Below are 21,740 nucleotides of genomic sequence, written 5' to 3' on the forward strand. Positions count from 1 at the left end.
GGATTGTATTTCAGTCTTCGCTCTCATAAGTAATGTGGTAAATGAACGTTGTGTGTTTGTGCATGCGGAGTGGGAAACACCTGTTTCACACAGAGGAAAAAAACACATCCCCCATATGAAGAATGATATATCCCCTTTCCTGCTGTTCTTTCTTTTCACTCATTGTTTCAGTGAAATAAAGACAAAACGCAGCCTTGATATCACAGAATTAGATTTCAAAGCAAGCATTCAGAGTCATATGAGAGTCAAGGAAGGAAAGCATGCAGTGTGACACACACTGGACAGGAAGTGTATTAGAATGGACACAAACTCACATCACATATCACACACACACACACAGGTTATATCATTAAATAGAAAATACAGATATAATAAGGATGAACAAATGTTTTAGCGTCAAGCTTAAATAAAAACACAAACTTAAGCCAAAAAAACATTAATTAACCCCACTGACACAACCTCTGTTGTAAATGTTGTTTAAAAAATAAAACTGTGAAGGAAAAATCTCCAAACTAGCTGATCTTTTCATACTCACAATTGATATTTTGAAATTACTTGTCCCACACATGTCTTCTTGTATTTCTTTTAATATTTTATTCAAGTGGTTGAGTGAAATAACCTTGGCCATTAAATAGATAAAACTTAACTAACTACATAGCACACTGCCAAACCACACAGAAGGAGAGAGAGCGAGAGAGAGAGCACTCTCATTCACATTACTCTCAGCCAATTCAATCAATTAAAAACAGGATCCCACATGAAAACATGGCCTCAGGGTTTTTATACAGCAAAGACGCAACATATTTCTAGCAGTGAAAAACTGATGTCAACCGGAGTACTCTGACTGGCTGTCAATACCCAAGAACTGCACCCTCCTCTATCATCAATAAATTGAATGTGCAATTCTTCAGCCCAACTCTAGGAGACAGTATTTCTAATTAAAAAGGAGCTCGTAAATTCGACATTTTACAGGCCCAGCTCAGCCTGTAAATACACTGTAAATAAGTTGTAGTGAGTGGCTTCATGGGCAGATGAAGGTCTGGCTTTGTGGTTTAACTCCTGTTGATGCCTTCAAGAGAACAGCAGGCTGATTGCAATGAATTTGATGTTTGTTTAATTTGTGTCCTCCGTTTTAAATTCTCTGAGGCTAACAGCACACACTGTCTTTACTTTAACCATTCTTTTCTATTCTGTTGTTGCATTCGCTGCATATTGCATGCTGTTCTGTATTCTTTTTGAAGCTCGGCAGGTCATATCTGATTGGATTAGCAGTTTGAGAGGACACATTTGTCGGGCCAATTAGAGCACTTCCTGGCACAGATGGAACCCTGAGATCTCCGGGGAGAACGCTGGGTCATATTTGGGTTCTAAAAAGCATAATGTGTACTGTAGAGTCGGCAAAAACAACATACCAGGTGACTATCCCTCAGGCCTAAATAAGCCTGCTGTAAATAAAAATGTATTCTGAGTCAACATCCCTGGTTAAATATGTCTAAAATTATAGAAGGGTCAGATACTGCAGACATACAGCCACAGATATTCTTACCTGTTATAGTGTATTTTGCTTTGTCAAAATGAAATGAAACCCCAGAGAATCACATCTCAATGGCAGTTGGACGTTCTAGTCCTGGAGAGACAGAGAGAGAGAGGAGGCCGAGCAAAAGGGAGAGACACAATGGCAAAGATAGAGAGAGAGACAGAAATGCAGAGGGGGAGAAGGGTGGGGGTTATTCAAGCGCAGTGAACTGAAGTCCCTGTCATTTTTCACAATAGAGACAGATAGCCATAATATGTAGTGAATGTGGGGTGCAATGTGAATAATGGCCCCCTCCAGATTGTGTGAATAGCCATAACCCACTCAAACACAAGAACCAGACAGTTCACAAACCACTTTCGCTTGCGATTGCATAAGTGTTTGTGTCTGTGTGCACGCATACACATGCACGTGTGTGTGTGTGTGTGTGTGTTCTGCCTCATAATGACCTCTTAAGTGTCAGGGTATCAAAGTCTATAATGGTCTATCTCACACTCGCTGGCAGTTTACAGCTAAAAAGCTCTCTCATGCCATGATAACTGGTTTATATGGGTGCCAAATGCCACATACACTTTTCAGAAAGGGAAATTGTTAGCTCTGTTACTAGAATGCAGAGTGGCAGTTATTCACAGTTAGAATGCCTCTTATATCCTTTTCTATCTGTTCCTTGTCTCCTTCCCCAAACTCCCTCTGCATCTTCCCCTGTTTTCCATCACTATGTACTTTTTTCACAATAACCCACACCCCTCTCTCTCTCTCTCTCTCTCTCTCTCTCTCTCTCTCTCTCACTCTCTCCAGTATGCTCTTCAGCTTGGCCTTGAATTTTGTCTGTGTGCCATGCAAGATTTTTACAGGCGCACAAAAACAAATGTGTCAACATACTGTAACACACATCTATACAGATTGTCAGAGCCTGGACCTCTGTGGAGCTCTCAGGCATGGCTGTGCAGTAATTGGGTCTATTAGCCAGTACAGGAGGCCATGAGCAATATCTCTGTGGTTGGGTGGGCAGAAACTGCAACAAAAGATGGATTCACAGTACTGTGTTTGTGCGCATGCATGTGTTTGCATGCATTCATGCGTATGCATGTGAATGAGTGTATACCCCCAATGTGATATGTGTTTGCATGCACTACAATGCAGAATTGCCAGAGGCAAGAGAGTATCGGCGAGAAATAAGTTAGGTGCTAAACTCCCCCACCTAAACAGCAACTGCGTTCATGTCTAGCTTGCTTCTCTCAGAACACGGTATACATTATTCACATGGAGCTGGTCAACAATGGAGGGATCAATGAATGTGGAATGGAGAAAGAAAAAAAACAGGTGCACAGGCGAGGTGGAGAAAGAATAAGTTTGTATCAGGAGTGAAACTAGGTGGGGAATGAGATTTTTCATTAGGACTCATTTACGTGAATAAGTGGAAAAGGGGAAAGAGAAGATTAAAGATGCAGCCAATACCAAAGTTCATGCATTCATCAGTGGTGCACCATCGCTTTGTTCAATCCCTGAAGAGGAATTCTTCATTAAATCCTAAATTCGTTCTCTTTTCTGCTGTCAGAAGGCACAGGTCAACAGGTTTCCAGGGAATAGTCTGGAAAGCTGCAACTGAATGAAACAAATGTTTTTGTTATATTTTGCCTATGGACATGCCAGCCCAGTCTCACTAGGAATTCTTGAATAATTCCATACTTCACAAGGAAATAGTGTGCCCTATAGCAAGGTGGAAAGCAAGGATATTAAGGTTGAGGTGACGATGGGCATGTAGCGCATCCATTTTTAATGAGGGAGCCCGTAGTTAATGTCTTGCCACAGACTTGCAACTGTTTTTAACTATTCTTTTAACCGAAACACAATCTTAACCATCTATTTTAGTTGCCTAACTGTAACCATATCGTAGTTGCCATGCACACATATTATAGCAAGACAGAATTGTCACTGAATGTAATCAGGGGTTTTGTAGAATCATCCCATAAAAACGTTCTTATCTTCTGATGATAGAATTGAGAGAGGCGGAACTGAGGTGTGAAACGGGCTAGCAGGACACACCTCTTTCTTTAAATGTCTTTTTTTTTGCTGCTGCTGCTGCTGCTGTTGACCATTTTGCTAACCATGTCAACATTTGAATAATGTCTATAGTGTTATCAACAGATAGCTCCCTTTCCGATTCATCAGTAGCATCTCCATAGGCCACTTGCATAATTTTAGGTCTTCCCTACTATAGTACGTTTTTCAGTAACCATAGACTACCATTTTGAGAGCAGTGTTTCAGATTTAGCACCGTTTGAGTTCATAAGAGGAGATAGAAGATTTTGATCAAATGAAGGTGAGAGGGCTCCTCTGAGAGCAACCAGCAGAGGAGCAAAGACGAGGACAACAGACAGAGAGATTTAGATGGGAAAGTGGTGAAACGCTTACAGCTTTCACTACTGTAAGAGCTAGGGTGGGGCACTGACCGAGAGGGTTTTGGACAGCGAGTGGCTTATCCTGACTGAACAATGGATGGACGTGATGAGGAGAAGGAAGAGATTTTCCAGAGAAGTCTCTGGGCTCAATGTCTTCCTGAAAAAAAAAAAAAAAAAAACAGAATAGATTCCACATGATAGATACTGACCATTTTCTCACAGTAAAACAATGGTGTTTTCTATTATGAGAGGCAGTGGTTGTATTGATGTCCCATGTCACCCCCATTACTCATAAGCCTGCTGTATTTAATTAGGATCTACAGTATGGTTTCATGATGGTTTTTCATGTATTACCCTTTGTAATTATGCTTCAAACAACAGATTGCGCCATAAGACACCAGAAATTGTGTTGATGGCTGTTGGTAGAGATTTATGACGCTTTCAAATGAAGCAATGTGATGCCTTCCTTTAAAGGGTGGAGTCCCCTATATGTTCATGTTAACAGCACAATTCTCCCACTGGGCTTCGACAGATTCGATATAAGCATCAAGAATATGGAGCAATAGGGTTCATGGTCTATCGAGGCGTAAAATTAAAGACTCTTGTCTAGGAAGGGAGGTGTACATGATGAAACAAAAAACTGGTTGATTTGTGATTGTGAACCATTGAACTGTAATCAGCTGTACTCAACCCTGGACAATGAGATGTTTCAATACATGGATGCACATACACACCCAGACACACACTCACACACTCACCCACACAAAGAAAAAGACACACACCAACATATATCATTCTAACCATAAAAATTGCTTATAGTAATTGCCTGACATGGGTTTTACACAAAGATTGGTTTTAACATACCAAATATAATTTATCAAAGGCTTGCATCAGCACATCCTTACTCCAGTCCAATTCCCTCTAACTCTCATCTTGATATATGTGATGGATACCGTCTTATCTATCATACATGTACCTTCTGAGCGAGAGCCAATCAGGGGGTTCAAAATGCACGTAAGCACACTGCAGGAGAACAGGCATACAATTCCTTACATGGTTAGAAAACAGACACATGGCCAATGTAAGTTATTGTTGCAGGCCCACAGGCCAGAGTGGTACTCATCTGTCTTGGTGTGACACTATCAGGCTCCCTTGCAAAACACAGAGGTGGTAAAATGGTTTTATTGCGAAATGTGAAAGATACGTTGGGGACAAATTGACGGGTGCTGATACATGCCAAAGAGGCATGGTGCTTTTATCTCAAATAAGCTGTAATGTCCTAGGCAGAAACTGAACCACACAGCTTATTTTCGAGTCACACGTTGTGAATGTGCTAAAAGTAACCTAGCAGATTTGAGCGCCATTCTCACACAAACTTATTCACGAGCTAGTCAAAGGGGATTTAACCTTAGGCAGAGTTAGGTGCTATATTTACACTTGAGACTAGTCAGCTTGATAACATGAGGGGAAAACACAGAACAACGCAAATGATGTAAACATACATTATCAAGCCATTGATCACTACTGTGTCTGTTAATATCTTTGTTCCATCAAGCATGACCATCTGGTCATCCTCGCCCTCCTTCAGCCCATCACACTGCACCATCAACTAAGCTTCAGATCAATACTCCCTGGCACATATTCTCACTCTCAAAGACTTGGAATGAAAATGCTATTCAATATCAGTCAAGATCACAGCTGTGCCACTGAATAGGCACAATAAATGACAATATTATTTTTCCATTTTGCCATCAAACGACCCGTTGCATCAAAGTGCTTCGAGTTAGATCTTTCAGCCTATGTTGAAAGGAACCAGATGAACAGGGAGTGGAAGATGTACTGTATGTAATGCAGTTAAAGTAAAAGCCCAGTAAGCAGGAAATTTAAGAGGGGCCTGGGGATGATGGTATTACAGCAGACGCTGATTGTGGACAATCTGCTGAAGAAGGAAAAGATATGGAAAATATCACTGGATGCAGTGTGGTGGATTTAAGAGGCATGCAAACACTTGAAACACTTGGGGAAAGGAAACATTGCAACAATTTAACACTCTGCAAAGAAGCTGGCATATTTTAAAGTGATCAATCAAAATGAGTGACAAAATGTAGCTGTTAGCTAAGTAAACGGTACTCAAAAAAACAATGCCACGGGAATCAAACCTGAATTCCCCTTCCATTGTCTCAGCCCCTCAGTCACTGAAGTCAACCAACCCAGTCCTTTATTGGCAACATTGAATCAGTCTCCTAAACAATACTGCATTTTCAAATCCTGCTGTAGTTTCCTCCATTGATAAGAAATGCTGTGTTATACCACGGCACTGGGAGATTTATGCCCCCAGCCCTGTGATGACCTCATTGTTCATTGCCCCATAATTCAAATCTGCTCCGCTGTGCTGCATCACATTGTGTATGACTCATTTCCAAGTACCCCATTCTCTAAACAAGCGAGGCCTCCTCATAGTCAACTGCACAAACAACACAGCAAAGAATTTCCCCATCAATGCTGTGGTGACTGACTGATTTGAGACTTACTTATGTGCAGCACACACATACACAGAAACACACTGTTAAAATGGACTGAACTGGGAAGAGGAGAGGAGGGGTGAGTGCTATTGTAAATGATTTCCTGCGGAGACCAAAATAATCGGCAGACCTTTGAGTGAGCTTCTTACAATCACTCTGGCCTTGTACACTGATTCTCCATTCAGCTCCCTAATGGCACTGTGTGTGTCACTAAATATCCAGCTGCAGGCAATGTCTATGTGGGTGTGTGAGCATGTAGTGTACATGTGTGCGAACGTGTGTTTGTGTGTGAGAGAGAGTGGTGATAATTGATGTGTACTGCATTGATGTGTGTTTAGAGTATCTGTGGGAAGAAATGCGCGTGTGTGTGTGTGTGTGTGTGTGTGTGTGTGTGTGTGTGTGTGTGTGTGTGTGTGTGTGTGTGTGTGTGCGTTTCTATTGAGTGGTGACAGCTTTGAATGGGGCGCATGGAGGTGAAGGGCACAGAGGAGAAGTGTGGACAGGAGATGTGTTGACTGGAAGAACAAGTGTCTTTTCTTTGTGAAAGAGGGATAACAACTACTGAGTGAGTGAGAGGTTTTGGAAGAACAATGGGCTGTGGATACACTAGCTAACACAGAAAGCAGCTGCTTAAACATGTAGTTCAGAGACAAATCGAGCACTGATAGTAAATGCCATTTGCAGAATAAAAGCCTATAGACATAAACACAAGCGTTATTCTATTTCACAACTCAGACTTTGAGTTGCAATACTTACAAGGTTACTGTAAACTGTGCACAGCATGGTTTAAGTCAAAACTAGATAGACAGGTTAAGATGAATTGAAAAATCAATAGTGGTACATCCAGCCATCTTTCTCAGATTGTTACCTAGAATAATTGTATTAAAAATTGACATAAATGTACCTTTTTACAGCCTCCTCACTCCACTTCAGAATGGCACAATAATAACCTTCATCTTCACGTTATATTGACCTCTTCAAAACAGTATTACAGGGTGTTTTGTAACCAATAAAGCCACAAGAAATAAAAGTCAACGACATAAAGCTGGACATGAAATAAATTCTGGGCTGCCTAAGAAGAAAATTAAAGGCTGAGACTGGTCAACTGGTCAAAGCAAAACAAATAAAAGTCTGTCTGTTAAAAAACCTTATTGTGAGATTTTACCTGCCTCTCAGACTGATCACTCCAAAGGAAAGTCAATGAGATGGTAAAGTACAAGCCATCAGCGTGTGTTTAGTGTTACAGTGGACAATTCATAATATTTGTTCTCTTTAGGATTTTTATGGTAGGAAGGTAGCAAGAAATACAAAGTAGGGAATAGTCAAAGGCATCATCACATTACCACAATTTTAATGTCCTAATAAATGGCTGTGGGGTGATTTCAGTTCATTTACACTGATTGATTTCTCAGTAATTTTGATCCTTTGTGAGCTGGATCCCAACGAAAGGTCCTTAGGCTTGTTTAATTAAATAATTACAAAACTGATTAAAAACAAGACACAATCAAACCTTTGAGGAGGTTCGAGGACTTTTCACCTTGTTCAACAGCTTTGCTTTGTAGCTGTTTTCTCAGGAGTGCTTCATAAGAAAAAATATTATTATTATTATTATTATTATTATTATTATTATTATTATTATTATCAGAAAATGGTGAAAAATGACCATCACAGTTTCCTAAAGCCCAAGGTGACATCTTCAAAGGGCTTGTTTTATCCAACCAACACTCCAAAATGCAAACATATACATTTTACTATCACATAAGCAAAGAAAAGTAGCAAACTTTCAGAATTTAGAAGCTGAGACTGGGAAATGTTTGGCATTTTAGAGAATTACTTTATTTAAATACTGCACTAATTGATTAATCAACTATGTGTATCAGCTCTAATCACTAGATTTGATCCCATGCCAGTGGGTTACAGCGAACCATCTCTCGACAATCTTTCTTTTTTGACCTACGCTTTAGAACCATTGATTCAGAACCACTGCTGATTTAGCATCACAGCTTATGTTGTTTAATAGTATGATTACAGCATACTGCTAAACAATGCAATAATCACTGAGCAGGATTACAACATGTATCACTTTCAGAGATACACACAAACAGCCCAGTTAACAGACGGCATGAGCAGTCAGGCCAACAGTGTACATTTCTTCCAATCGGCCCCAAAATAAAGACAGATAATAAGCTGTGGTGGTTCGAGCAGAAAACCTTCCAACAGTTCCATATTTAGGCAGAGTAAGACATCTATCACTGGAGGGCTATTCTAGTCGAGGCCATAGGAGCAATGAGTCAGTGAATACCCTGTGATCTGACAGCCAGATCTACTACTGGTTTTCCCCTTTCCTAAGCATATATCTAATCAGGTAGCAAAGTAACTGCATAGTCCTCTCGCATGGGCTGAACCTCTAAAAGGGTTGAATGATATCGGAGGCAAGTTTCACACATTAAGAGAGGTGAACTGAACTGATAGCTCCAGTTGATGGTGGAAAACGCAGAGAGCCAGGGTTATTCTTTGAGGGAAGGAAAGGGTAGGAGGAAGGATGTGTTAACACATGACCGAGTGCTTTAGGTGGATGAGGAAGACAGGCAAAGATCTGGCCTCATTATTTCAATACGGGAGAGAGATGTCGTCTAGCACAGGAAAAGGCTTTTGAATTAGGTTAAACTCAGCACACAAAGTGGGGTTGAGACTAGGAATGTGAATCATCATCGCATTAGTGCAGTGAAATTCAACAGCTCTGCTTTCATTGAAACTTAATATTATTATTGCAGCATTAAGATTTGTTTTGGTTTTCCTCGCAGCTTAAGCCACAAGAGTGACAATTTATTTATGCGGGAAGGTTAGTTGTCTCCTGTGAGCACAATAAACAGCACCTTCTGTTTATCTACAAGGTTCTCTGACACAAACCTTTACCTTACTATGCATAAATTAACTAAATAGAGGACTGGATCCCAGGAACTGCAAATTCTTTAGGAAACGCTTGTTAAAAATGGTTCTGGGGGAATCAGCCCTTAGGTTCTATGTGCCCACTAAACAGAATTAATTGCACAAGTGTTGAAGTTAGACTCTCTAATAACCCTTGACGATGGAAATAGAGACTTCAGTAACAAGCAGTTACACTTGTTACAACACTGATTATATGCCTGCTTGTCTTAATCTTCAAGTGTGTATATGTGTATGTTATTGTCTGTCTCCAATGGATCATGTTGTATGCCAAAGTTTATTTTCATTATCTCGAGGTTTCGATGTGCACACACGATGTCTAACATACAATTCCTTATTTAAATCACAGGCTGCTTTCATTGCAGGGGTAGATACTGTTTTTGGAGCCATCCAAATCTAAACCAAATATTGTGTTACATTAACAGCTCTAAACAAAGAAAGTCAACCCTCGGTCAATCAAGCAGAACAATCCGAATTAGCACAACCATCATAATTTGCACCCTGTTTTCCCCCACATGGAGCTTTGTTTTTTCTTGTGCATCATAACAAGTGAAATGAATCAGTGACCTAATTAAAGGAGGACAGACAGACCTACTGTCAGCAAAATGCTTGATTGCTGCTGTTGCACTTTATACAGCTTCAGGTGCTTCAACAACATCAGTGCTGTGTGGGTGTCATTACTTAACGTGACCCAAGATGCTCTTTGACACACCTTGCATCCATGGTGTGACGTCTGACTAACATCCTATTGGCTCTCTGGAGAGGCTGCCCGAGCCTGTTAGAAACATAAACCAAAAACATCCACTGTAACACTACTACTATTGAGGCTACAATCTTCTCCACTGCTAAAAACAGATTAACAACTTATCTACACCTACAACCAACAACTTCAGGATTTGATTGGCAAAATACAAGATTTGTCTTTCTTTCTCAAACATTTAAAACAAATAATCAACTCGGCACAGAAATGCAACCAAGGAACTGTATGATCACTTAGACACAAACAGATGCACTGATGACAGATGATTTAGTGATATTCATCTCATCCACAAACATAATAATCGCCTTGGAGACAGGCCTGTGCTTTAACAGATGCTGCCAAAATGGCAGCCAAGCAAATCCATGTAAAATTTCTCCAACACAGACAAAGAGATAACTGTCTACACTGACCATTTTCCCACCTGCTCAGTGGATTCCTTGGAGACACTTTTCCTAGTTGCAGCATTGACAGATGTGTCAACATATTGTCAACTACTCCTATAGAGCCTACATCCACCCTCCATATCACACTGAACACAGAGGTCTACACAGAGTTCGCACATAATATATTTGCTGATGGCTATTTGCATGTTGAGAGTAGTGATTCAAAACGGCCAGTCCACAGCCACCCAAGCAGACACAGACACCAAATGAATATTGAGGGGCAATTTGATTGCCAGATAACTGCATTCATTTGTGAGGCAGGCCACTTATGATTAACCATATAGTTCATCATCAGCATGGAGGCACAAAAGGATTAGGCTGTGTGGTTATTTGCTTGTTTTATTTTATTTTTTTTTTTTTTTTAAATATGCTGATTACAAAGAGTACACTGTACATCTATAGTCACACAAATCTGAAGCAGGGTGCTCTTTCCAGTTTAGGTCAAGATCGAAGAATTGTGCAACCTTCAGTAGTTTTCAGTAGAACATCAAGGTCATCTGCAACCCCGGAAGCCCCTTCTGTAAATAAGAGCCATATCTTTCACTCATGAATCCGCATGATTGACGTATCCTGGGGTGCACTGGCCTACTGGATACTCCTTTTCTTACAGAGTAGTTGGATTTACTCTGGATTTTAGACTGCGGCTGACAAACCAGCACACCCCCAAATAAGCAAACTGCATTCCAATATAGCCTACTCAAATGACAGACACATACAATTAGACCAAAAAAAACAAAAAACTGAGGAGGTGAATACTTAGTCTATTTGTCATCCATCATGCCAAAGCATGAGATCTGTCATTGCGCCCTGCAGTGAGGCAGATACATGCGGTTACAGAATAATAATTATGTGTACACCTTGGAGAAGCCGTCATGGGATAATGTGTTTGCATTGATTATTTGCCGGAGAGGTAATAGGTATCATTTCTTATCGCTTCGCCTTAGCGACATCTCACATGCGAGCGACGCCCATCCAGCCACAAGTCGCTGGACCATCATCTGTGCAAATACGGGAACCTTACATTTTACCCCCTCGTCTATTAGGGCCAGTTTCCGCGCCCTTTAATTACAATAATCGCAGGCCACATTCCCATGGGCATCCGTGAGAACCAAAGTCAGCGCTGCCATATAGCTTTTCAGAGCAGGTCAGTGACAGACACGGGTTGACATTTAGCCAAGAGGTTTACCGACGGTGTCACTGGCGATGTCTGCAAAAATTCTGCATCATTTGTGACGGAATAAAGAGCGGATCCTTACCGTATCACCACTCGTAGCGATATAGGTGCATATGTACACATCCAGCGCACAGAGGAGTCAGGAATAACCTTTTCTGCGCTCTTTCATACAGTCCCCAGAACGTAGATCTTGGGTAGAAATATATCTTCCCAGTCGATAAATAATTTCACTGATTGGCGCCTCGACTCCGGGTCTGTTGTTAATTCTTGCTGCCGCAAAAAACACGACGTGGGCCAATCTCACCGAAAGAGGTGATGGAGATAAAGCTGAGGGTGTAATAAACCAGTGGCTGCGTGCTTAGTATCCCGATCAGCGCTCAAACAGGAGGAGGTATCGCGTCCGTCCAAATGCTCTAAGTCCAGTGAAGTGCTGGAGGACAGAGGCGTATTTCTCTCTCTATCCGTCTGTCTGTATCCCTTCCTCCCTCCCTCCCTTTCTCTCTCTCTTTATCTTTCTCGGCTGCCTTTATGTTCTTACTGACTTCTGCTGAAGTCCACAGACGCAGAGCGCAGCGGAGCAGAGGACCGTGGTCAACACAGAGAGAGAGAGAGAGGGGTCAGAAATGACAAACCAATTTGGAGGCGCGGTGGATGCTCGGTTGATCGAGCGCAGCCCGGCGAAAGGAGCGTTGCGTTGCAGGCGGGCGGGGAGCCGAGGGTGGGCGGCTGGGTAGGGGGGTGATGATTCCTGCCTGGGGGATGTAGAGAGAGAAAGAGGGAGAGATGAAGTGGGGTGTCTGGTGGAAAACATGGAACTGGATCTGGCTCCTAAATATCTGGACCTAGGGCTCCACCTGCCGTGTAAAAACACAGGGGCTCCCAAACTTTTCACAGCAAGGACGGTTTGCACATTAGACCCCCACTGGATATGATTTTGACTCAACGCCCCAAATGAGAGGGTTTTTTTGTTGTTAGACATGACTTGGTGTATGATTGCATACTTGTGCTTTTGGGTGACAACTGCAATAGCCTATGTACAGTTCCATTCATTTCACTTTCTCAGCTAAATAAAGAGGAATAAAAGTGAAATCTCAGTTCTCATTTAGGCTACTCGCGAACCCATTAAATGGCTCGTTATGGTCCCTGGACCCCAGTTTGGGATTTAGAAAGACAGAAATTAAATGTGGACGGTGTATAACAATTCAGCCTACAGCGGATGTAGGGGTCTATGGGCAAAGTTAGCATCGAGAAAATGACAAATTCATAGCAGCAATGAGCTGGAAATGTTATTAGGAAAAAAATCCAATCAAAATAAGGTCTAAACATGAAAATTAGCCTCTTAATTGAAAATGTTTATTTAATTTCATCCCAGGCCATATGCATACATATGCCTAATAATAATAATAATAAAAGTTTGTAGGCCACTATCCTTCCATGGCAACCTATTTTCTAGCTCCAGGTAATAGCCTATGTCCTACGAGATTTTGACTTCAGTCTTAATATCTATATATTATATATTTAATAACTTATTCTCATGATATCAGTCACTTTCTTTAATTTTCTCTTGTTTTACAACAATTTTCTCAAAAGGGGGTATAAGTACAGGGACTGTGTAGGCTGAGTTTGGAGTTTATTTGGCTGTCACCATAATGCATAAGCATTATTTGCAGTGTCCCACTGAAATGCATTACAGGATTACTGGCTATTTCTTTTTCATCAGGGATGAGCCCTCTGTGCCTCAAGATCAGAGGGTGACATGCGCACTGCACGGAGCGCTCACAAGCCGCGGACACAATGCTGGAAAATAAAGCGCACAGCTTGCTTCTTGATATCTTGCCGTCTCTCAATAAGCTGTTATGACTTGTCCCATCAGGAAAGTGTCATTCTTGGTATTCGGTACTGGTAAATTTACCCTGCGGACCGGTGGAGGTGGTGGATGTGCTGTGCTTGGAGCTCAGTGGGGACCTGTTGATAGCCCACCGGAGCTGCAATGGAGGTGAGATGAGGCTTTTTGCAACAAGCGATTCAGAACTGTCCACGATGTCCGTCTGTTCGTCACAGTAATAGGTCTAATGTGTCCAGGTCATTTTTAAATAAATTAATAGAGTGGCTTGTAGATTATATATCAAATTAGCAGCTAATTGGCCTGCGCCTAATTAATGAAAATAATTTATCTGTAATGATTTTTTTTCATTCTGAAGTAGTCAGTATCGCTTTAATATCAACAAGTATAAGATATAGATTCCATTAGTGAAGGGCATTTAAGTACTGCGATACCCCGCGCGCCTATCAATGGCCCAAAAATTAGATTTCAGATGAGACGTTGTCATTTCCAGCCCATCGTTTTGCAAATCAAATCATGTCATTGGTATCATGCGTTGATGCTATACAGGCTTCCCCTCAATCAGAATGGTCGGGAAGCCATGTGTCGCTGTTAATTATCATCACTGGCTGATAAAGCCTTTTGAAGATTTAAATCCTGCTAAAGAGCATTAGTGCACAAGCAAGGCGCTTGCAAACAACACAGGCCTTGGAGGAGAGGATGTAGAGGTAAAATGAATGCTACAGAACAGATTTATAATAGATATTCCTTCACTAATTGTTCCTTTGCACATGAGCAGGAGGAGACTAATAAAAGTGTTTCTGTCATGATTGTAAAAATGTATCATGAGTGGAGCTATCTTCAAAGAGAAACCTCCTCACATGGCACTTTTAATCCACAAATATATATACTGTCAACTTCCACAAATACACTGTCAAAAAAATGTTAATAATTAATCTGTACAAGGTCATGTTAAAGCAGAAAACTTTTGTATTTTGTTGTCATTCATGTTGCAGGTGCCAAACAGAGAAGAATGACATTTAATTGAGACGGAAAGTCACAAAGAAGTAAATCATCTGAAAAATCTGTCAGGCTAAGATGGAGATCAGGGGTAAGTGTATTCAGTGACCTGCAGATGTAGAGCGCTGTAGCCATGTTCTGGCATCCTCACTAAGACTCCCCCCACTACTGATATCATCAGAGGCTTACAATTAAGGTGTCAGACATGGCTGCTACAGCCAGACAGGAGGGAATAGTTACATGTCCAGGTGGCACAGGACTCACAGTCTGGTTGGTGGTCAAAACTTTGTGGTGAAGAGTTTACAGGGTCTTAACCTTCTGCCACATACAATTACTGCAATTGTGGCGTGTGCTCATTAGCTGCTGCTCCATTAAATCAACAAGGGCATTTTGACCTGACTAAAACATTTCAGTTCCACATCCTCCTTTAGTACTATCTTGATGTTTTATGATTAGGTTTTTTTATGTAGTTTTTTTTTTTGAAATTGAAAGAGCTCACACTCTAGCAGCCATGGTATATATTTTTTCAGACAAACACAGTTCATGTCCACTCAAACCTTCAGAACACAATTGTTTTTAACACTTATCACATTGTGGATCAGTGCTGACAGAGGATTTGGAAGAGTCATTCAAAGACAGATGTTGTATCTTAACAAGATCATTTTGCATGACTTGAGAAAACCCCTTTTATTTTCCCACCGGTCTCTATTAGGTATTGATATTCCATAGCTCATTGTCAAATGTCTGGGTTTTGGTCAGGGTCACACAGCAGCTGCTGCAACATGTGGAAACTAACGCAAAGCCAAACGGGAGAAATCCTGTCTCTGAATGACACAAATGATATACAATTTCTCTGCAGATACTCAGCGTGCCTTGTTGGCTGTGGAGAGACTGCAAGCCAAACTGAAGGAGAGAGGAGAGGCCCCCACACAGGAGAAACTCTCCCTGCTAAAGACTGTCCTGCAGAGCCCCCTGTTCCATCATATACTCAGCTTACAGCAAGCTCAGCGGAAGACCCCGGCGAAGGTACAGCAGGAGCATGTGTGCGTGGGTGTTTGGTGTATGTTGAATGGTGGGGAAGGAGACGGAATCATTCCAAAAATACTGAATGCAGGAACCAAACTGGATGAGTAATCAGCTTACCTAAGCTTACCACCAAAGCCCTGAGAAAGAGGGGGTGGGTGTGTGTGTGTGTGTGTGTCGGGGGGGGGGCTATATATCATGTTGAGGAGTTTGCAGAAGTCATCTGTAACATTGTTATAAGTTTTGAGCTGATGTGTGTGTGTGTGTGTGTGTGTATGTGGGATGTGGTCCTGGTGGTGGCTGATATATGTCACCAAGCAATGTCTATTCACACACATCTGCTTTATCATAGCCCACACACATGTACGACATAAGTGTACACATGTTGTTGTTTGACATTTATGACACCATCAAGGTATTCAACTGATTTCTCAGCTGTAATCATCCTGGCTTTGTAAGTGTCTGTTGTGGTGTACTATAATAGGCTAACCCTATAAGCACCACAGATCTAAACACACACACACACACACAAGCATTATTACATTAGCTTTGTGTGGTGTGAGCCTGTAGCCATTTAGCATCTCTGCATTCCAGGAAACATGGCACTGGATTATGTCAAAGGTTTCTGGATTTTTATCAGGAAAGACATTGACACAGTTTTTGCTAGTTCAAGTTCTTGTTTCTTATAAAATTCACGGGTTCTTATATATAGCATTAAGTACAAATCCAAGGAGTGTGAGGTTGCTTATTAATATTTTGATAGCGCTCTGTCTTTTATTCTACTACTGCTATTTCAATAGTTGTCAGAAGTTGTTAGAAAGGAATAGCATACAGATCAGAAATAAGCATCTTCTGAAACTCCCTGTTAAAGTTTGAAACAGAAAACGTAAAAGACAAAAGGGACCAGTTTTACGATTATGTGGTATTGAACAGAAGCGTTTATCTCAGATCCTTGTGTTCCTGCTCTCCTATCTTTTCCCCCTCTGCTCCATTTTAAAACTATCTTTCCGTACCTTTTTTCTTTTGGCTAACACACACTTACCCTCGTTCCCTGTTCTCCCTCCCACATCTTTCTTCATTGTCTCACAATGTCCTCCTTTCTCAATTTCTTTATCCTTTCTATTTCCCTCCATCACTCTCTGGCCCTCATCCTATTCCTCTCTTCAATTAATGTCTCCACCTCTCTATCAGTCCCTTTCCCCATCTCTTTATCTCCCTCATCCATTTCCCTCCCAATCTTTTTTTCTCCCTTCCCTTGCATCCCTCAATCCTTCTCTCATTCATCTATTCTCTCTCTACCCCGCCCAATCCATCTTTTTTACTTGTATCTCTCCATGTGTCCTATCTATTCACCCCTTATTGCTCTCTCAATCCTACCAGGGAAAGGGCATTTCCAAATCTGTGTCCATGAACTGTGGCCCCTGCCAGGGCATGGTGCTGGACCTGAAGACACTGAGCCACAGTGACTCCTACACATGGGCCATTGAGAACCGAAGGTCCAGCACTGCCAGATCCGTCCACAGGGATGGCAGCATCTCTTCTCTGGGCTCGCAGGATCTGTCCTTCTCAGACATCTACACAGACAACTGCATTTACACTGAATCACAGGTATATAAAATATACATTGTAAATGAGAGATAATATAGGAGGAGTTTAGTAATAAGGAGCAATTTATTCTCAAAGCACTCTGTCCAAGAACCAACCAATTTTTTTCTTTTCAATTGTAAAATGTAACACATCACCATTCCAAATGTCACATTTTACATTTGAGAATATTACATTATAAAACTCAAGTACAGTTGGATATTACATCGTCTGAGGGTTTCAGCTGATCGTAAGAGGCTACACAGCTAACTCAATGTCATTTCAGGTTTGCTTTTGTTTTACAAATTACATTTATTTTTTAGTACTGTACTCCCCCTCGAATCTCCCGCACCATGTCGATGGGGAGAAACCTGTCTGCTATTGCTCATGAGGTACAGTAAGCTTACATGTGAGGTGATACTGTAGAGCTGGTAAATGTGTGTCTGTGGATGTAGATAAACAAGGGAATAAATACATTTAACACTTTTTTTTACCAGTTTAATGACAATAGATTTTCTCTCTCTCTCCTCTTATCTGTCTCCCTCCCTCTTCTTCAAACCTCTGCCATCTTAGAGGCGTCATGTGGAGATGATAGAGCTGATAAATGATGGGAAAGGGCTTGGTTTTGGCATCATAGGGGGACGGAGCACAGGAGTCATGGTCAAGACCATCCTTCCTGGTGGCGCTGCCGGACAGGTAAATCCACCTGCCAATCAATCGCATAGCCGAACCTTATATAGCCAGTTAAAGCAATAGTTCAACATTTTGGGGAATATGCCTTTATACTTTTTTGTTTGATGAGAAGATCGACACCATTGTCATGTCTGTCAGTTAAAAATAAAGCTACAGCCAGGAGTTGGTTAGCTTAGCTTAGCTTAAAGACTGGAAGCGTGGGGATAAAGCTAATCTGCCTCTGTCCTACAGTAAATAAAAATCCCCCTACCAGCACCTCTAAAGCTCACTAATTAACACCTTATATCTTGTTTGTTTAATCCGTACAAAATTTGAAATGTAGAAACAAGAAATTGTGGTTTTGCAGGTGGTTATGTGATGATCTTTGTCTTGCCAGGCACAGTTCCTGGAGTCTTCACTAGTTGCCTGGCAATCTCACATTGACAAGAAGACTCCAGCAAGCTAATCTAAGCTAAGATAACTGTCTCCTGCCTGCGGCTTCATTTTTAACGGACAGACATGGTAGCAAATAGGTGTATTTCCCTAAATTTCAATTTATTCCTTTCTTATTAATGAATTCAATCTTAGAACAAACAACATACTGAAATGTTGTATTTAAGTGAAGTGTGTTTAGTAGAATTTGCAGAATGTTTAAATGTTTAAATTATTTTAACAAACTAAATCACACTAAATGCTTTTGTTGTAATGGGGCTCCCTAGGATAAGCGCCTGCGTAGCGGAGATCAAATCCTGCGCATCGGAGATACAGATCTGGCGGGCATGAACAGCGAGCAGGTGGCACAGGTGAGGTATCATTTGTAAAAATTTACAAAAGTTTGATAAGTTGAAGCGCACACCAAAATGAGACATAGAAGATGCAGCTTTAGAAAACTTACTTGGACAAGCAACAAGTGTTTTCAAACAGCATTTTTCAGTTTTACGTGAGAGAAGACTTAAAAGATGAAGACGATCTGGTTGGTTTGGCAAATGTACGTCTGGTTAAGTGCCTGTACCACCATAACGGGTTGGCTTTCCTATGGAACCATCCAGGATTGTTTCCCCACACAGTTGATGAGACCCTCCCAAACGGGCCTTATCTACTGTCTTTCCAGGGCAGCTGTCTCTTAATAACAGATTTTTCATTTTATGTTATTTATTTATTAATTGTCACACGCTATCACTTTTCATCCGTTCACAAATGACCAACTGGCCCAGGTACTGCGAAATGCTGGTACCAAAGTGAAACTGCTCATCGCCAGGGATACCAAGGACAACCACCTTTCCTCTCCTGTCCTTAGCCAGGACAGCTTGGATGACAAGGTTTGTGTGTGTGTGTGTGTGTGTGTGTGTGTGTGTGTGTGTGTGTTTGTGTGTGTTTGTGTGTGTATTAACAGCACATAATTAAAGTAAATGCAAACTTTTTTATGTAAAATAATTGGCTAATCAGTGACATGTGTAATACAGTATTCTCTAAACCCAAAAGATGTGCATAGGATTATTCTGTCTGTGCTTCTTTCCAGCTCAATGACCTGAATGATGACTATGAGTTCAGTGTGCAGTTCACTAAGAACAGTCGGGGCCTGGGATTCACCATTTCCAGCTACATAGGTGACCTAAACTCAGGTAATAATATCTACCAAGTGTTAACTTTGTGAAAAATGAGCTAATTTTTCCAAGCTAATTTGATGGAAACAAACTGGGGATATAGCAAAAGTATGAATACCTCCTTAATGTAAGGCATTATTGATTATTGAGTTTAGAGCTACATTTACACAATCAATACTAAGTTTCCCTTTAATTTATCTTGCTTTCCTCAGTCTACAGTGCTGGTGTGATAGTGAAGAGCATAACGAAAGGCAGCACTGTCGATCAAGATGGGCGCATCCACATTGGAGACATCATCCTCTCTGTGAGTTCTACTACAAACACAACAGATGGCATTTTTATTGTGCTCTCTGACGACATATACCTTGTTGTCTCAAATATATTCTCTACTGAATCTTTAACGATTTCAGCATCTCAAAATCTGCACAGTTTGCAACTTTTAGCAGTTCCATACACACCAATTAGGGTCTTTTTTTAGCTGATGAAGGGGAATTCTTCTACTTTTACTTTTACTCCCATCCATCTCTTCATCTTGTTTTTACCTATGCTTTCCATCTTGCACTATTTTTATTTTTGATTACTATTGATTTCTTTTTACTTTCCCATTTAATTTACCTGCACTTGCCATGCCTCCATACTGTCGACTCCATCCACAAACATTTTGCTTCTGTCTCCATCATACCTGTGCTTTCATCCTGGCTCTTTTCCCTGCTCCCTACTTTCACATCTCTTGTCCCCTCCCTCAGGTGGATGGGGTGAGCCTGCAAGGCTGCAGCGAGCAGCGTGCCATGGAGGTGCTGAGGAGGACAGGTCCTCTGGTCAGACTGAGATTGCTGAGGAAGGCTGTCCGTCTGAGTCACATCCTGCCCCCAGTTCCTCCCCTGCAGCCTCTCCGACACTCCCACAGCTTCCATGAGGGCAATCCCTACAGAGTGGGCCTCAACAAGATTCAAGAGACAGGTGCTTTGTGCTGAGAGAGAGGAACATATTGGCTCAGTGGTATCATAAGGGGATTGGTTTTGAAGTAACTGAGCAAATGGAGAAAATGTGATTTGACAGTATGCACTAACATACACGTATGTAAATAATTGTGCAAGTAATCATCCACAGGTGCTACCTGCACTGTCCAAATGACCAAATTAACTTTCTGATATCTGACTTAAACTAGACTTAAAATATATTTAGGTGCTTGTTTGGGCTGAACTTTGATACCTGCTGCATGTTGTCATCTCTCAAATGTATGCTGGGAAATTGTACACATTATCTTTTTTTTAACGCAAGTGTGTTTGAGTGCGTGTGTGTTTGGATCCCTGCATGTGTGCTCAAACGTGTTTCCCCGTCTCCCAGGAATCTGCTCGCTACGTGAAATCTCCCGCCGAGCAGCATGTGCCAACAGAAGACCCCGACATGATTCCAGAAATGGTAAGCTCCCCTTCCCATACTGCACTGCAGTCTGGAACTGGATCATGGGACTTTTTGTCTGATATACTGATTGGGCTCAGGGAATAGCAATGTGGCAGCGAAGCATGCTGTTTGATGGGAGTCTATTTATAGTGTTGTGCAGTCATGTGTTTATCCAACTCATTCAGCTCATTCCAGATGATTTGTCTCTCGCCCCGCCTGCATATATGGCTTTATTTAGACAAGGATTTTTGGGCTTGATGAGAGAGCACAGCCAAATAAGCCCTGATTGCTGTGAGGCTGTAATAGATGAACGAGAAAACATTAGTTTGCCAAGAAATCATAAGATGGTGGGTGGGTGTGAATATACATGTATTTGTGCCTGTAGTGTGGGCGGGTGTGTGTGTGCCTGTCTGAGTGGTTGCGGTTGACATCCTCTTTTGCCATAAGGAGAATTATGTTGTCTTATCTCTAGCCGAGGGTTTTCATATAGCCTATTCTGTATTGATTGGATCATCTAGGGCTAGGAACAATGTGAATGGGGATGTGTGTTTGTCTCTGTGTGCATATCTGTGTGTGTATGTGACCTGAGGGTGATTGTCTCTGTGTGTGTGCACATTTTACAGGTGTGAAACTGACGCCGGCTGAAGAGGAAGACCTGAGGAAGAGGTGGCAGCATGCAGTCGGACCACGATATGAAGTTATTGTACGAAGATAAGCATACAATATAACATGCATAGAAAAACACTGTCTAAAAATATTAGTATTGTACGTATCTAAATGCTTTATCATTTTATTTCACCCTGTACAACATTACATGTAATTACCCATTT

The 21,740-nt window shown here is 41.4% G+C and overlaps 2 protein-coding genes across 21 annotated transcripts in view; one reads left to right on the forward strand and one right to left on the reverse strand.

The window, feature by feature from the left end:
* The window catches only part of adgrl3.1 (adhesion G protein-coupled receptor L3.1), a 113,068-nt gene extending 100,692 nt beyond the window's left edge, over nt 1-12,376 (reverse strand). For 12 of the 14 annotated variants that reach the window (XM_044189086.1, XM_044189080.1, XM_044189077.1 and 9 more), the window contains exon 1: nt 11,864-12,376. The gene's annotated coding sequence lies outside the window, so the exon portion shown is untranslated. Of the gene's footprint in view, nt 1-1,546; nt 1,628-3,987; nt 4,094-11,863 lie in introns of all 14 variants that reach the window. The other 2 variants (XM_044189075.1, XM_044189074.1) reach the window with 2 other exon arrangements.
* A 293-nt stretch (nt 12,377-12,669) lies between these two features.
* The window catches only part of si:dkey-92j12.5 (multiple PDZ domain protein), a 39,482-nt gene continuing 30,411 nt past the window's right edge, over nt 12,670-21,740 (forward strand). Inside the window, exons 1-13 of one of the 7 annotated variants that reach the window (XM_044189071.1) lie at nt 12,670-13,777; nt 14,620-14,714; nt 15,483-15,649; nt 17,027-17,254; nt 17,554-17,622; nt 17,804-17,926; nt 18,622-18,705; nt 19,117-19,221; nt 19,422-19,524; nt 19,719-19,810; nt 20,253-20,466; nt 20,854-20,928; nt 21,534-21,613. In XM_044189071.1, the coding sequence (XP_044045006.1) occupies nt 14,702-14,714; nt 15,483-15,649; nt 17,027-17,254; nt 17,554-17,622; nt 17,804-17,926; nt 18,622-18,705; nt 19,117-19,221; nt 19,422-19,524; nt 19,719-19,810; nt 20,253-20,466; nt 20,854-20,928; nt 21,534-21,613 (1,353 nt within the window). In that variant the 5' untranslated portion in view covers nt 12,670-13,777; nt 14,620-14,701. The remainder of the gene's footprint in view (nt 13,778-14,619; nt 14,715-15,482; nt 15,650-17,026; nt 17,255-17,553; nt 17,623-17,803; nt 17,927-18,621; nt 18,706-19,116; nt 19,222-19,421; nt 19,525-19,718; nt 19,811-20,252; nt 20,467-20,853; nt 20,929-21,533; nt 21,614-21,740) is intronic. The other 6 variants (XM_044189069.1, XM_044189070.1, XM_044189065.1 and 3 more) reach the window with 6 other exon arrangements.

This window comes from Siniperca chuatsi, linkage group LG3, assembly GCF_020085105.1.
Source record: "Siniperca chuatsi isolate FFG_IHB_CAS linkage group LG3, ASM2008510v1, whole genome shotgun sequence".
Lineage (NCBI taxonomy): Eukaryota > Metazoa > Chordata > Actinopteri > Centrarchiformes > Sinipercidae > Siniperca > Siniperca chuatsi.